Source organism: Pholis gunnellus, assembly GCF_910591455.1.
Source record: "Pholis gunnellus genome assembly, chromosome: 9".
NCBI lineage: Eukaryota > Metazoa > Chordata > Actinopteri > Perciformes > Pholidae > Pholis > Pholis gunnellus.
Genome location: NC_136535.1, coordinates 13420743 through 13438149, shown reverse-complemented (window position 1 = coordinate 13438149; position 17407 = coordinate 13420743). Strand labels below are relative to the sequence as shown.

General features: G+C 41.9%; 1 protein-coding gene across 1 annotated transcript; it reads right to left on the bottom strand.

Annotated features, from left to right (window-relative positions):
• Nucleotides 1-237: 237 nt before the first annotated feature.
• Nucleotides 238-16377, bottom strand: smc4 (structural maintenance of chromosomes 4). Its single transcript, XM_079165991.1, has 24 exons — nucleotides 16212-16377; nucleotides 14591-14739; nucleotides 13423-13613; nucleotides 12749-12940; nucleotides 11563-11739; nucleotides 9409-9573; nucleotides 8813-8940; nucleotides 8505-8645; nucleotides 7870-8020; nucleotides 6130-6294; nucleotides 5773-6006; nucleotides 5432-5617; nucleotides 5095-5256; nucleotides 4632-4857; nucleotides 4466-4542; nucleotides 3687-3839; nucleotides 3434-3560; nucleotides 3151-3340; nucleotides 2821-2965; nucleotides 2325-2498; nucleotides 1654-1836; nucleotides 1307-1539; nucleotides 995-1178; nucleotides 238-538 (listed from the first exon to the last, which is right to left on the bottom strand). The coding sequence occupies exons 2-24, from the start codon at nucleotides 14727-14729 to the stop codon at nucleotides 374-376; spliced, it is 3888 nt and encodes a 1295-aa protein (XP_079022117.1). The 5' UTR covers nucleotides 14730-14739; nucleotides 16212-16377; the 3' UTR covers nucleotides 238-373.
• Nucleotides 16378-17407: the final 1030 nt, after the last annotated feature.

Genomic DNA, 17407 nt, shown 5'->3' with positions numbered 1-17407 from the left:
TTATTACCGGGGTACTGAAGCTGACTTACATAATTTTAAGAATCTACAGGTCAGTCTGTCATAAGACTTGATTACATTTATAGCACAAAATGTTGTAATAAAAATATCTTTGAGGGTTTCTCTAATCAGTTGACTGAAAAAATGAGATGTTTGAAATTGAACCTGTATATAGTACAGACAATATTCAAAGTTTGATGGTTATGTTTGTGTGTTTGCATTAAGGAAAAGATCTTGCAAGAAAACATTTATTGGTTCAGATATTAAAAAGTACAGATAGTTAAAGAATAGCAGCATTTCATCATAAAGGACAAGACTAAGATAAATATTTACATAATGTGTGAAAAGTAAAAGATGAGCGTGAGCCCTCTGAGCTCTAAGCAGTGACGGCATCGTGCTCTTTGAACACGATGGTCTTGGGGTTGATTCCCACGCTCTTGGTGGTGTTGTGAGTTTTGTAGATGCCGATGAGACGATCTGCGATCTCAAACATGTTGTTCCTCAGGGAGATGATGATGAACTGAGCGTTCTTTGTTTGCTCCTGCACGGAGACGAGGGAAAGAAAACAAAATGAAGAAAACAAAATGACTGATCTGGAGAGAGACTGAGGTTAGAAACGTTCGTCTCAATCAAGTACAGCTTGGTGCTGTTGCAGAGGTCACATTGTAACCTGAAGAATTAAGTAAATATTCACCCAAAAGTACAGGCCCAGTGGAGGCTAACAGTTAAATGTTAAGTACTTTGTTTTGATCCACACTCCCGAAAAACAGGCGATTTGTCTGAACTCACCGTTTAATCCATTGTTACGCAACAGCACAGATTAGCTCAACAGCTCTGAGAATTAACCGGCTAAATATTTAATCACTTCTTGTTGACTATCATTACACCACCTTCCTACTAAAACCGTACTTTGGCCCTAAAAGAGAGAGAGAGATCTTGAGCCCATGACTTCACCGTGCCGCTCGTCTCATTGCCTAATAAACAGGTCGACACTCACATAAATGTAACAGGCCACAATGGAGACGTTCTTGAAGTCGAGAGCAGCATCTATCTCGTCCATGAAGTAGAGCGGCGTGGGCTTGTAGTGGTGCAGAGCGAACACCAAGGCCAAGGAGCTGAGGGTCTTTTCCCCTCCCGACAGGTTGAAGATCTTCTTCCAGCTCTTCTTTGGAGGACGCACACTAAAGAGCGGGAAACAGAAAATCAGAGCTTAAAACGAAAAAAGGACGCGGTTGAACAAGTAGCAAACGAGAATCACCACACGAGCCTTTGGTCTGTTGGCGGTTTGTTTCGCCTCCTCTCTCTTTACCTGAACATGATTCCCTCAGAGAAGGGGTCTAAACTGTCCACAAGCTCCAGCTCGGCATCGCCACCCAGTGTGAGCATCTGGTAGTTCTCCTTCAGCTTGTTCGTGATCATGTTGAATCCGCTCATGAACTCGTTGAGGCGCTGCTTTCTCAGGTCCTCGTAGCCCCGTTTGAACCGGTCCCTCTCTGTGGTGATCTCGTCCAGCTGAGCCACGCGCTGCAGGTACAGCCCCTCCTGAACACACACACACATAATGACACAGGTTGACATCGTAGCTGTGAACTAAAGACATACGACTAGTATAAGATTGACTTATGACTAAAGGTTAGATAGGAGGCCTGTTCGCACCTTCTTCTTGTAGTCGGCAATGGCTCCGAGGTTGGGCTTCATCTGAGCGCTCTTGGTCTCCAGAGTGATCATCTTGTTGATGATGACGTTGGGATTGGAGATTTCTTCGAGTTCAGCAGACGTAAGAACAGGAAGTTCCTCGGCTGGCTCTCCCTCAATGGTATGAATGGACAGCTTGGTGGCCTGAAGAGTATAAAGATTAGACGCGATTGTAAAACACGTCACTACAGATCATCAATGTGAACAGGACTAACTGTAACTTCCAACAATACAATAATGCCTTTATTTCAGGAAAAACAAAAAGACATCTGAAATCTTGAACACCATTTTCAACAAATTTCAATTTCAATGCCTCAGAGATAATAATAATGTCAATAACAGGTCATATAATCAGGCAAAAGATGGAGAAATGTGAACAAGTTAAACATTAAAACAGTGCCAAATTACAGCAGAGCCCCTGAAATGACTCATCCAAACCGCATCAGTAGAGAACTCCTATAAAATAAAGAATAACATGAGAAAGTAATGTTGAAGAAGCTTTTATTGCTCGTTACCCTGATGAACCAATCTTCTGTAATGTCTCTCCATGTTCCATTACTTTGGTTAGTAGAATGTTATCGTTACTAACCGAACCTACAAAGCCAAGTTGTAGGTCACACTTCATCACCCACCTCTTTCTGCCAGTGTTTGATTTTGTTGTTGTGTTCCGTGATGTTGGTCTCGATCTGTTCGATGCGCAGCCGCACGCTGAGCGACTCCTCCTGCATGGCGTGCTCTTGCTGCTGCAGGACCTTTATCTCCTTCAACACCCCCTGGTACTGCTCCTGCACCTCAGGAAGCGCGGCCTGGAGGACAAGAAAGAAGTGGACTTAGAAGTGGCCGAGACGTGGAGATTCTACAAAGTCTAAAATCGTATTTCAACTGTTTATTGTAGTTTTCCTTCCTTTGTATGAATTTTTATCAATAGCTTTTCTCTTTCTTATCCAGATTACAATCGTAATAGGATATGGTTATACACTGCAAAAAGAGGATAAACTGCTGTCAAGAATGGAGCAGAAAACTAATACTTATGGAAATACTGGTAAAAAATATCACATTTTTCTGTGAAAATCTGTCGAAAACAAGAACGATGAATCTTAAACAGTAAGAAAAGTTAAGAGTGCCGACCTCAGCCTCCTGACAGGCCTTCATGACCTCCCCGGCCTCATCTTCCAGTTTCTTCAGGTGTTCAGTGAGCTCAGCCATGGACTTCTGATTCTCCTCCAGCTCAGCCTGCACACGACTCACACTCTCCTCACACTTCTTCAGGTTGCTGCAAAGGGGACAAAAGACAGACGTCAGCCTCTGTCAGAGTGGTAGTGGTTCAACTGTCTCGTCTACATGGTTACAAGGATCTCAGCAAAGTGAGTTCAAGTACATCAAGGTAAGGAGCGTTTCCTCAATGTGTGTGAACAAAGCAAACACGTAACTACAGAGCTCAAACATGCGTTTCCTCACCGGTCGGCGGTCTTTATGGCTACGTTGGCCTTGGTTATGGTGGAGGAGCAGTCGTCCAGCTCCTTGTTGATCTTGTCGAGCTTGTCCTGCTGAGCCTTCAGCTTGTGGCTGTTGATGTCTACGATCAGGGTGTGGAGCCGTTTCACCTCGTTCTCCACCTTCCCAGCCCTGCTGGACGCTGCCTCATAGTCTGAGGAGGAGGAGGGGGTTATGAAGGGAGAACGGAATAGCAGAGAATGATGATTCAAAATGAACTTATTAACATATTTAACAATGAGCCTACCTTTCTTGAAGGCGTCCAGGCTCTTCTCCAGCTGTTTCTGTTTGGCCTTGTCCGGGGCAGCAGCCAGCACATTGGCCTCAAGTTCCTTGATCTGAAGTTTCAGGTGAGCCTCCTGATCAGCCAGACTCTGAAGGAAGGACAGAAGGAAACGTGTTACGGATGGCTATGAAATAGTAGAGGTTAATATCAAGATCCCCAAATGAGCGATACACAAACACAGTGACTGAACAGGAAGACGTGTATTTTGCCGTACCGTCATGCTTTTGGCGTATTTTTCCAGCGTGTTCTTCATATCTCGGAGCTGTGGCCTCAGGCGCTGGACGCTCTCTTCTAGCTGCAACCGCTTCTCCTCGCAGTCCTGCAGCTTTGACACCTTCTCGTTCAGCTTGCTCTCCATACGGTCGAGCTGCAAGAAAACACATGAAAACCATCACGTCTCGTCTTCTAACAGCCTGCTGTGGGGATCGTCTAATGACGGGTCCCATTTGCATCCAGCGTCTCAGAATCACTTCTTATAAACGTGCTCATGGTAAAAGTTAAATAATACGAGCTAACGGCGGGAATTAAAGGAGTTAGTTAGGAAGCTGACTTCACCCACTTGGACAGTAAGAACTAAATATAAATACTATTATCACTTGTATTAAAACTAGTTTATGGAACAGTGGTCCAAATTATATATATAAAATCTAATCTGCTTTTTGAGTTATTCTATTACGATCTTGTGGACAGTATGTCTACTTGTTATGTTAATGTTTAAGAAGCACGTCTTGGTATAAACATGACATGAAGCTCTTCTCATGGTTCAGCTGCCTCTGTGTGCAATCTGGCCATTTCTACAAAGCAGGAAAATGTGTATAAATGCAGCCATTCATCTGAACAAACTCAGTTAATGAGGAGTTAGAATCGAAGAAATGTTGGGGAAAAGGTTAGTTGTTATTTTAAATCAAGTGCAAAACATTTCATGTAAAAAAATAATAATCGTTGGCCAGTTAAGACCAATGTTCGACTGTAAGACGTGTGATATAAACTGACCTCCTGCTGGGAGACCTCAGCACCAATAGAGGAGCCCATCCGGCCCTTCAGTGCTCTTCCTCCTCCAGTCATGGTTCCTGTGAGGCACAATCACACCACAGAGAGATTTTTAAAAAAGACTTGTAACAACAGGATGTAGCATCTTTACTGAGAGTGAGCCACTCACCAGCCATCTCAATGATCTGTCCCTTCAGGGTGACCACTCTCCAGCGCTTGTCTTTTTGGAAGGCCATCCGTGTGGCCTGCTCCATGTCCTGGGCCACCAGGGTGTCCCTCAGGGCGAAGTAGAAAGCCGGTCGCACACTCTCATCCTCCACACGCACCATGTCAAAGAGACGAGGGCAGTCCTCCGGAGTGCGAATGGGAGCCATGTTCCTCTCCCAAACCTTCATCTGGAAAATAGAGACGGAAGTGAGGAGGTGTGAGACGGCGCAGCGAGATGAGGATATTATTAGTGTTATCGGAGGAAACCTGAATAGCTCAACATTGTTTTAAAGCTTAGTAAATGTGCAACTAACTCCCATGACCAGCTACTGAAGTCAGTACTAAAGAGTAGCATGTATGGTATTTAAACCAATCCCTCCATAATGGCTCACTCTCTACACACCCTGAAGTGTAAAGCCCGTTACCTTGTCAAGACCAATGAAGGTGGCGAACCCGATGTTTTGCTCTTTGAGGAACATGACACATTTCTGAGCCGTGTCAATGGTATCCACTAGGATGTTGTCCAAGGCGCCACAACTAGAGGAAATGGCCACGTCATACTTCTCTTCAATGGCTCCGAGGTCTCCCTACATGCACAACAACAACAACAACAAAATGATGACACTTCTGCTTTTTATTCCAGACCATGAATGCTTAAAAGTAAAATAAAATACATTTGTAAAGGTGGAACTGGTGTTATTATATAGCCATGATGCACACCGCAGCTAGATGACCATGTCTTATGTTATAACAGTGTTTTACCAATCTTCCGAAGATGCCAGGGATTCTGCCACTCCTCTTCTGCTGCATGAGGGCATCCAGGACTCGTCCTCGACTGCGGTTGGAGGACAGAGAGCTCTTGGCTTCGTCCACCTTCTGCCTCATCTCCCTCACCACTTCCCTCGTCTCACTGTCCGCCTTCATCAGCTGCTCCAGCGCTCCTTCATCCTGAGGAGGGAAAAGGTAAAAGGAGCAAATTAACTTCATCCAAAGGGCAGAAATAGTGAACAGATATAGTGAGCACCAGCTGGATACCTACATTAATAAGATATAAAATGTCCCATGGAAATGCCTTAACAAAATAAGGTTGAGGTTGTTTTTACCTTTTTGAGCTCCTGTTCTTTCTGGGGTATTTTGACTTCCAGGTCTTTGATGGCCGCACGGCGCTCACGCAGCGTGTCAGAAGTCGTCTGAAGCGTCTGCTTGGCCGTGTTGAGCTGTGTCAGAGCCGTGTTGTGGCGGCTGAGGTAGATGTCAAGCTCCGACTGAGCCAGGTCCATGCGAGACCGGGTCTCATTTACAGCCTTGCTGAGCTCCATCAGCTCTTTCTCTTTGGTCTGGAGAATACAAACAAGAGGAGAGGGGACGTTGGAAGACTAAGAGGCAATGCAAAAAAAATGTCTCCATCTTAAGTTAAACAAAAGCATGCCACAAACCAACACCGGGACGTATACACGCACCTCTTTGTCCTGCTGCAAACCGCTGGTCTCTTCCTTGAGACTCTCCATCACCTCCTCCAGTTTCTTCTCTTCTTTCACCTTCTGCTTCTCCTGCTCCTCCTTGCGAGCGGTTGCCTCAGAGATGGCCTTTTCACTGTTGGCTGGCACACCGCGCACCTCCTCCAGCTGAAAGATGAGCCAGACAACAGATGAGATGGGTTCCACTCTGGGTTCTCTTCAGCTTTGGCCACACCTGTCTAGGTACAGCTTAACGACATCATTCATCAACACACACACTTCAACCAAACAAGAGTTTAACAGCCCGTTACCTCCTGAATTAGATAATGAGATTAAGGGATCAGTAAAGACTTTATTAGAGCACCAGAGGTACAAAGTAAATGGATTGAATACGCTTTTTGCAAGTGCCAAAGCACACAACTGTAATCAACTATAAACACACGTTCAGAACTGAGCAAGTGCTGGTTAAGTCTGCCACTTGGCAGCACTGACACAAGGCAAGGAGTGGTGTGTGTGTGTGTGTGTGTGTGTGTGTGTACGGTCTATGTTTTGTAGGGTTAACTGCGGGTGAAATGTGAATGTGGCTGCTGGGAGTGTTACACAAGCCAGGCCATAGTTGACTACCACACAGCAGAACACTGCTGCCCAGAGGTCCGCCTGCCTCTGACCACGACGTTTGCAGAGCTCCAGCTATTGTAGGCGGAGCAGATAGAGTGTTAAAGCAGCGAGGGAGAAGAGAAGCTTTACCTGCAGCTACGAGGCAACGCTTAACTCCCCGTTTGTGTGGAAACATGTTGCAGTAAGCGCGCAAGTTAGAGAAACAGGAACTCCATCAATAGTGAAACGGAGCACGAGTGGGTCGTCAACAGACACACACCAACAATCAACGTGTGTGTTACTCCACAGCCCCCTAGTGGATAGTTTGGGGCAGATAGCTCCTCTTGCCATCAACTTTGCAACTTTAAACTGGATTGTTCTTAATGCATGTGAACTCATCTCACACTTTTGCAACCGAGTCAGCATAATGTCCACGACCAACAGGAATTAGTAGCAATATTCACATTTTTTTGTCTGAAAGCTGAATATCATGCAGAGTGATGTCAGTTGAATTCCTTCATTAACTATAACTATTTAAAATGCTACACTAGCGTTCATATGTTTACACTATCTTTAAAATTTGCTTTATTTTAATAATAAAAAACTAAATAAAAAATATTTTATCTTTAGGAAATGTATCACTGTAGAATCCTTGTTTATTATAGACAACATAAAATGAACCATACTTAAAAACACACAAACGGTACACTGCTGTAGGCACATTCGATTCATACTAAAGTTCAAATGTTGTTGGATTCTGAAATTCATTTAGGTTTCTGTAAAGCCTTGACAAATGTAATTTTCTCTAACCCTGAAAACAACAAGCCGTGTGTCTTCTAGAAGCAACGGAAGTTGTATTTTTAGTGCCCATGTTTTTTTCTTGGCCCCGGGACAAAACAAACAGCTCCACTGGAGTGTGTAACCACTGGTGCTAGCTTGTCTTGATTTAGTACAACCCTGTATTTGTTAATGGACACGCATTGTAAATGATGGAAAAACTGAGATAATTATGCTCTCCTGACAGATTATGTGACCGTGTGCCTCTGAACACAGAGAATGCCGACTGTGATACTGTCCAAGTGAAATAATGACTGAAACCCAGGTACATGAAGCCATCGAACCGTGTGCAATAGTGGACCAACACACCTTTTCTTTGTCCTTTTCCAGCTGCTTCTGCAGTTTCTTGTTCTTGCTCTTGGAGTGCTTAATCTTCTCGCGCACTTCAACGTCCTGCAGGTCCAGCTGGGTGAACTTCTCCTTCTGCGTCTCGATGTACTTGTTGAGCTTATTTTGTTTCCTGGGGGAGGAACAGCATATTTACAGAGTACGCTCAAGTCAATCATGGAAAAATCAACTGAAACACTACATGAAGTATGAGAATACAAAGAAATACGCAAAACACGGTACGCATAACAAATAATAATAACCCCCAGATCTAGAATATAACACAGTTATATCATAGGAAAGCTCAGACAGTTAAACAATGATCTATGGTCATCAAAGCCATACAAAGTTTTGACTTGTGGCATCTAGAACAAGTTTTGCAAGGAGAGAACACTTTTCTATACATTTGTGTAACCATCACATTTTAGGACACATAAATTACAGATACTTCTACACTTTTATAAACCTGAATTGGACTTTTGCCACTAAACCAGGGCAAGATCAAGATAGGCACCGACAACAGCCACAAAATGATTACATTAGTAGAAAGGTTAGTAACCGTCTAGGCATGTTACATTGGGTGGTAGAGGGGCAGAAGAGGACAGAAGTAGTCTTACTTCTCCACATTTTTCAGCTCTTGGTTCATTTTCTCCGTCTCTTGCGATATCTTTGCATTTTTCTCAGTCAGGTCCTTGGTGTCCTCCAAGATCTTCTGCTTCTCCTGCTCTTTATCGACAACACGCTTGTGCAGATCATGACTAATGGCAAAGAGAGATCAGGGGGAAAGGGTCACGCTGCCCCGGTGAGTTTTAAAAATAACATTGGCATTCATTCAATATTTGTTTCATATGCTATTGTTGGGTCAGGTCTACGTTGAAGTCTAATGACATTACATTGTTGTTGGACTTGTTGCTGGCGCACTCACACATAATACTGGCAGAGCCGACTCTTGTGTTTGAAGATGTCATTTTCCAGCGTGAGGAACTCCACAGCTTTGTTCTTTTCTCCCTCCAAAGCGTTCTTCTCCTTCTCCACGTGCTTTACTCGGTTGAGCTAGTGCAGGGAACATCGCAGTACTTAATATCAGGCGGCAAACCGTTGATATCAATTATAATGCATTAGTGACATGTAACAAAAAATGATTTTTTACAGCATCGCCATCATTCTGGTGCCACATGATGATTTTTTATAAAAGCTACAATAGCTTTCATTTGTTTCTAATCACTCCAGTATCGTATTACTTATACTGTAATAAATAAATAAATACATTTGTCAAATTTAATATGTGTGTACAATGAAAATCATGTCTTGAGCAGTTGGCCCAGCTATGTACCAACTTATCTTACACACTGACACAACTATAAAAATGCATTATTTATTATAATTTCAGATATGTGCATCAAAATCTTCCAAACAGACACACACACTAAAAAGCCTCTTCGAACTGTAGCCTCTACTGTATAAATGCCTAAATGTGTGAGCAGATAGTGTGTGAGCAGATAGTGTGTGGGTGTGTGTCACCTTCTCCCCCCTCAGCTCATTGAGCAGCTCAATGCGGCGCGCCAGGGTTAGGATCGGCTCCTTGAGGCGGCAGGAGCCGATAATGTCCTCCAGGTACTCCAGCATGCCCTCGTCATGCTCCGTCTGGCCTTTAGGCTTCATCATGGCGATCTGCTCCACCTCGCCCTAAGGACAGTCCAGAGCAACACACGGACAGAGACACGCGTCACTCACTGAAAACATAGAGCTAAAAGTTCTAATCAAACACGCATATAATTTAATTAATTAAATAAAAAATGCCCTCAACACTCACTTTTAGGATATGGGGTTAATTAAATTCATATCTCTAGACTTAAAAATAATGCTGGTCTACCACCCACACACACACACACACACACACACACACACACACACACACACATTTTTCCATGTACAGTGTACATAAAAATATCTCTAGAGGCTCCCTTTGGGAACACAATGACTTTTCCCACTCAGTGAAAGTGAGAATAACCAGCAGCATTTAACTGGACTAAACAACCAGCTAAATAAATTCTAAATAAAAAGAGAACATCAAATTAAAAAACTATAGCTATGATTCAATCTGATGAATGGGTAAATAGTTTTATCACAGACATTTTAAAATGCTCCAGACACTACAGTATTAATGTTGGAACAACACATAACCTTACCGCCCTACCAACAACCACTGACTCAGCACATTAAAACTAGTGTTAAAAATAAAATTATAATTATCAAATTAAAAGAGATATATAATAACGAATGCTTTTAATAGCATGAAAAGGTTGACTTTGTAGCTACACCTTGGTGGAAACACCAAATACTATTTCTCCTGATGTTGGGGACAAGTCTCCAATCTAATATTTGTCTGAACAAGTGTTCTTTTATTTTGTTTTAGGTAGGCTAGCTCAGGGTAACAATATCTTTACATAATACATTTTATGTTTAACACATATTAACTGCAGAAATAGAAAAATCTAAGTCCGAAATTATGTTTCATTTATACTGTATGTAGGGGGAAACGGCAGCTCACATATTGCTTTTAAGAATGAAAGAAAAGAGAAGCCAGCCGAGGTCGTCATTCTCTGTTCTGACCGGTGCACAAAATAGCCAGAGGCCGGGGAAGTGGCCTTGGAAGAAAAGCTAAAGCCTCTTCCCAAACTCATGCAGCCGTGTCATAGACAGAGAGCTGAAAACCGGACATCGAAGACCATTGAGAATGGACTTACACACACACACACACACACACACAAACACACACACACAGGAAGTCAAGCAGGACACATGTAATCAACCAACTAACCGCAACACCACAGTGGAGGGTAGAAACTAAGTGTTAACCCCAAACTACCACAGACTGTAGAAATAATAGAATTTTAAAAAGGGACAACAAGGTTCTGCCCTGAGTCATCCCCCCATAAGCCTCGGGTTCATCAGTAATAATGGGTAAGATGCACATGTAATACAATCATGAAGGAATAGCAGTGCAACTAGTCAACTCATTTAAACTCAGTGTGACACAATGCAAATTAAAAATAAATAAAACCGTATACAGGAATGCATTACATTCACAGTGGAGGTAAAGAAAACCAAGCAAACAAAATGCTGAACCAACATTAAAGCCATGGTAATGGAGGGAGTTTGATCCGGCCACACTGAAGCAGCACTGCTAATATTGGGTTCTATTCTCACACGCCAATATTTACGTGCTGCTAAAGCGTGGCAGGTACATGAGACAGGCAAGTCCAACCCGTCCCCACTGGAGGCTCAACCCCAGTAAAACAAACCTGAGTTAGTTGTTCAACTACAGCAGCTCTCATCCAGGTCCATGTACGGGTCAAATTGCATTTTTTCCTTAAAATTCTAAAGCAGCAAATAATGGTTCGCACCTTTCCACATTGTTTCAAACCATGATGCGCTGCTATAGCAGTCTAAGGGCTGGCAGAGGGCTCATCCTCTCCTTTCCTCGTCCAGAGCAACAGGTTACTCCCACAGACGGGCTTTAAAGGCAGCCACCAAACAGTTCACTCAGAGAGAACCAAGAGCAGGGAAGCTCTGACAGAATGGGATGGTCACAGGAGGGATACGAATACATAAATAAAAAAAAGATTTAGAAGTGCATGAGGAAATTATATATTTTTAAAAAAGTACAATTACCTGTAAGATCAGAAATCTGTTGTGGTCGAGGTCAATGCCATGGCTCCGGAGTAAAGCCCCCACTTCTTTGAATGTGGCTTTTTTGCCGTTGATATAGTAGCCTGCGGAATTGTCTTTGTTGGCCGTCCTGGAAACATAGAACTTGCTGTTGGGGATGACTTCGTAGTCATCTCCTTCCTGACTCAGAGGGGGGAGGGGCAGAAGACACAGAGCAGCTTAGTGCATAAAAGTTCAGGAGAAACTCGAACAGCTCGACACATCAGGCGATAATACTCATAATACTGACTAACTCACTGAGAGTGCTTAGAGAAAAACACTACACATTAACAACAATTAAGAAAAGGGCTTGTTTGAAAAGCACTAAACAGATCTAGGCCAGCTACACTAGCATGTAAATAAATCATATCAATATTTTTCCATCATGTTATATTTACAAAATGTGAACAACATGTTAGATATAATGATGAGATTTATAAATGCATCGCAAAGACGGAGGGAATGTGCCTGAAATGTATTAATACTAAAAACAAGTCTAATAATCTAAGCTGTGGACACCACTTATCAAAACATATTTTTAAGTTTTGAAAATGGCCGATTGTAAAGCCGGCAGAATTCATAGAATTATACCTTTTAGTTTGACAACTTGATGTAAATTTATTGTAAACTACAGAAAGACTTAAAATAATTAATAAATAATTAACTTAAAGCGCCTGTGGCAGATCAAACACAGAAACATGTTTAACACACTACAGTCACTTTTCAAAGAAATTTGTGATCTAATGAAAAATTATAAATTTGCCTCTTAATACAAATACCCATTTCATTGACTTTTCACAGTTTATTCAAACAAGTAGAGCCTAGTCTCTAAATGGCACATTTAAAAATGGTTTAAAATAGAGGAATGAATTGTAGCACATTATGAATGGACGATGGCCTGTGTGGGTGTTAGTTGTAACTTTCACGACTGCTTTGAGTCTTGTGTTAAGTCACCGGTGTGATCATTGTGGAGCAATATTACCCCATGACCATTGAGAAAAAAATATATTTAAAATTCAAGAAAAATATCTGTCCACTAGAAAATACTTAAAATCACCCGTTTGAAATAGACTGTGTATTTATCAAAGCAGGAGAGGCCAGAGTGAATGTAGTGTATGTGTGAGAGAGATGAAGATAAATATATATATACCTTATCAATAATCTTTTGAAAATGCACCTCCACAGTGCAGCTCTGCACATCCTTGTGTTTATCAGAGCTGTGAATCAGCACCGAGAGCTTTTTAGATCGGATCTTTTGAGCTCTGTATCCAAACACAAAGAGCATGGAATCTATCACGTTGGACTTCCCACTCCCATTCGGACCAATGATGCATGAAAAGCGCTGAGGAAAAAAAAAGAGAATATTAAAAAAAAATATGTTAATCAATTATATAAAATTATACTGCATCCACAAACAAATACTGTGAATGACATAACATTACATTAACCTTTAAGCATGGTACCACTGTGACAGTGAATGTATTCCCAGTGGGTGTAGATCACTACCTCTTGCTCCATACACTCACTAAATCAAAATGGAGTTGTGTGACTTTTTCCACCTTTAATATTTTTTTTGAACTCAACACATGTTCTAATAGTATGATTAATTATTTTAAATGGCATCAGTAATATTTGTTGTGCTTTTTGGGTCTACCACTACGCAAGGCAACATGTACAGTGGCATAAAACATAAAGTGACATTAAAGACAAACACAATCAACTTGAGACACACTACAGATGATTATAAATCTGTGAGCTTAACACAACACATTAACGAGGTATTTCCCACGCAGGCTTGATATGTGTAACCATGTTTGGTCGTACCTTGTGAAAAGGCCCCAGAATCTGCTCGCCTGCATACGATTTAAAGTTGCGGTTGACTAAATGTGTTATCATGAGGCGAGGAGCGCCCGGTTCATTGGTCATTGCTGGGGGCGGGGGTGGAGGGATGCTGCCGAGAATCTCCTCCAAACTTCGGTTATCAGCCGCCTCGGCAGCCTCCCCGCGAGACAGATCTGTGGCACAGAAGAAGAAGAAGAAAAAAAAAAAAAAAAAAAAAAAAACTTTAATTCCTCTGTGCGAGTCGTTTCAGGTGGGGGACAGTGCTGCGTGGGGGAGGGGTGGAGGAGCAAAAACAAAACAAACAAACAGCAGTCAAACAACGACTCCAGAGAAAAGTTGACAGGCATTCATTTTCTTTGTTCTGAAAAACACAAGAGCCAACCCGAAAGAGACCCGCGTATGAACACATATTATTACACAAACGCACTCCACGACACGCGTTTATACGTGTGAGTAGATGCGCCACAGTCATTGCTTTTCTCTCTCTCTATCTCTCTCTCGATAATAAATAAGTGCACATTTCGATCATCGGCGTCACATTTACACTCATTCTTAACTGCACTCAAAACGCAGACAGGGGAAAGTCTTGTTTTTCTGATTGAAATGAATAAACGTTAAACCGTTTATGTTGCCATCACACCAACAACGACCTGTCCACAATCTATTGTGCTCACAGAAGCATAAACAAGCCGAGGGGTCGATGTTTGTAAATCTAATTCTTGCAGCCAGATGAAGCATTTCCACACACACACACATCACTTGGTCTTCATCTTAAGCTTCGCGTACAATTTAACCACACACATCACATTTGATGAAGTTATAAGAATAACGCCAAAACTCCCGTTTGATCTTACTCCATAAAACACTTTATTATCGAAATGAATTACCTCGTTTGCTGAGAAGATCCGGGGAAGAAGTACACTCGACGATAACAAAATCATCTCAAAAATGAGAAGAATTTTATTGATGACTGACACTTAAGAAACTTAAAAAAATTATAAAAAAACAGCCACTCTAAGTGTTTTAAGTAAGAAAAAAAGAAGAAGCTTCAAAGCAGTGGCAACTGGCCACTACGACGACACACGCAGAGCCATTGAGTGAACACAACTTATTTAGATTCACAGACACCAACACAGCCTTTGTTACTTGCCAGTTGTCGGCGGTGCCTCCTCTGGGCCATTGGAGCGGGTTTGTTGAGGTACATCCAGCTCGTCTCCGGAGTCATCCTGAGGCTGAGACCCTTTCCCTCTGGGCTTGACAGTGGAGCTCTTTGCCGTTTTAGATGGCATGGTTTGAAATCTTAAGGGGTCATTGGGGGAAGAAAAAAAAAAAAAAAAGTAATATCCATGAGTGTGTCTGTCAATCTCTCCACTTTTAGGTCGGTCACACGCAGCTTCTGTTGTCAGGCTTTAATCATTACCAGTCAGATCCCGCACTGACGCCCATCAAACTGGTAGTCCGTATATTTTTGTTTTCAAATGAGACCATATTTTTGTGGATTTAAAAAAGACAAAGTAACAACACGAATAACAATGTTTGAGTTTGGGACCTGAACAAATGTAGTTATTATGAGATAACATTAAACGAGATGTGAGCGTTAAGGCTGCCAATCTGCGTGATGGTTGAGGCAAACTAGTTGCCATTCTAACACCAAACAGTAAAAATGAACCTCCACCTGTGACAGAATGCTTTTTAGTAACGTGTGCATCTAACGCATTTGATTCGCTTGTCAGACTCGGACGGTTAATTACCCAATGATGCGAAGAACAGACAATAAGGTTAACGTTAACGTTAACAACTTCAGTTAATGTGCAAATAGATAAATCCTCTGCCCACAGCTCATTCGAACATATGTTATGGTTATCATTGAATAGACGCGGCTAAACAGGCTCTCTGGTCGGTGGTAAAGACACAACGATGTCACAAACTGACACTAATAATAACTTGAATCCCCTAAACTTGTATGTAAATCAGACGGGCCAACCTAACTCTCTAATAGGACATTCAAATGACAAATGGAGCTAGCCTTAACTTTATGGTATCGTTGGGCTAATAACTACTAACGTTGACTACGTTATAACTAACGTTAACTACGTACGTCTGCTAAATAAGGACCTTAGTAACACTATCGTAGCTGGGCCACCGGATAAAAAAACACGAAACGTCACGTGTTTTTTTAGTAAAGTGTGCCACGTTACTGGATTGTTTTCAGTTTGCTAATGTTAGAGTTAAGTTACAGCTGTAGCTAACGGTAACTATCTGATGTGAACGCCACAGCCACAGCAAAGCTAAAGCTAACGTACTGGCTAACTTTGACTAGCAAACGTCTGCGTTGTGGAACGTTAACGCAACGCTGTAACGTTCACTGTAACGGTAACTGTACGCAAGTAAGCGTCATCTGAATTGAAAGGGGCGCTTAACAGCACAACTAACGTATCCCAAGATAAAGTAGTTGACGTTATCCAGACAAAGGCATTACAGATAAAATGTTTGCAACGATCTGCATCATTAACATAAACTCAGACGATCGGAGAAGTAACTAACATATTACTGTTAGGGGTGTGTCTACGAAAAGGCACATTTTGTTGTAAATTGAATATCAGGCTGAAAAGCGACCATCTCTCATTACATTCCAGAGTATTGATACCGTGGATCAGTACGTTTCTCACCGTTGCTTGTAGTCAAAACGCTAATTAACGTTAATGTTAAATCTGGTTAGGAACTAACGTTATGCATTTCAGCAAATAGACGGAACCCAATCATTAACTTACTCAGCGCTAAAAAAAAAATGTCAATGTATCTTCCGCAATATAGGCACAGTCTGTCAAGAGTCGTTCTCTCTGACCCCAATTCGCGATTTCGTAAAAAAGTATTCGTTAATCCAAGATTTGGGCAAATATAATCCACAAAACGCAGCCCCGTCTCATTCCGAGTCTCCTCTCCTGGTTGAACACTCTAACTTGTAAATGGCGCCTAAACTGTGCCGTCGAACCAGATTCGTTACAAACTGACGCAAGGCACCATGGAACGTTCAAAGGGCAACGGAAAAAAAACACGAAATTCAAAAAAGGGGACGAAGCCAACTCCGCCTCGCTCCAAACAAACAATAATCATACGACACGAATACTTAGGCGAAAAAAGGCAGAAAGCAACAGTACTTCTTTACAATGTTATATGATTCAAGATTATTGTCAGATTAAAACGCTTAATGTTTCTATGTGTTTAAACGGTTGCATGGTTACAGTATACCGAAGTCCCGACCGGAGGGATACTTTACATTTCGTGAAATACTTTAAACGATTAATGTTAGCATATCTGATTTTAATGAGTGCTATTACATACGTTATATTTATTTAACAGATTTCATTTGTAATCATCATTCGAAATATCCGTTTTCACGGAAGCGAGACTTTGTAACTCTCGCGAGATATTTCTGTTCAAGCCTTTCATGACCCAGATAACATGGCTACCAGAGATTAGCCTTGATACCGTTAGCAAGAAAGTGTTGCTTAGTGATGGATAAGGCGTGCTCTGTGTAGTATTGGCTCTTAATGCATCTTTTGCTGGAGTAAATGATACGCATACACAACTGGTGGTTCCATAATAAAGTCGGTAACCAAGTTAAACAAGTTAACGTTAGCATTCACGTTAGCATGAAAGGCTCGGGGACATCTCAGGATTCACGTTAGCAACAGTGGCAGGTACCGTAGCAACAGCAGACGCTTGATTAATTCACCGTCACAGTTACCAGAGCATGCTAACGGCTAAGGCTAATCTACAGGGTACTGTTCAACGATTTGATTTGGTCTTTTGTATTGTTTCTTTCCGTTTGTTGGTTTGACATTGATGTGCTATAATGAGCTTTAATGTGAGGTACTGTCACTAACTGATGTTTTGTTTAGGGATCAACGGAGCAAACATACAACCATGAGATTGAAAACATCGCTGCTACAGGAACCCAAACATA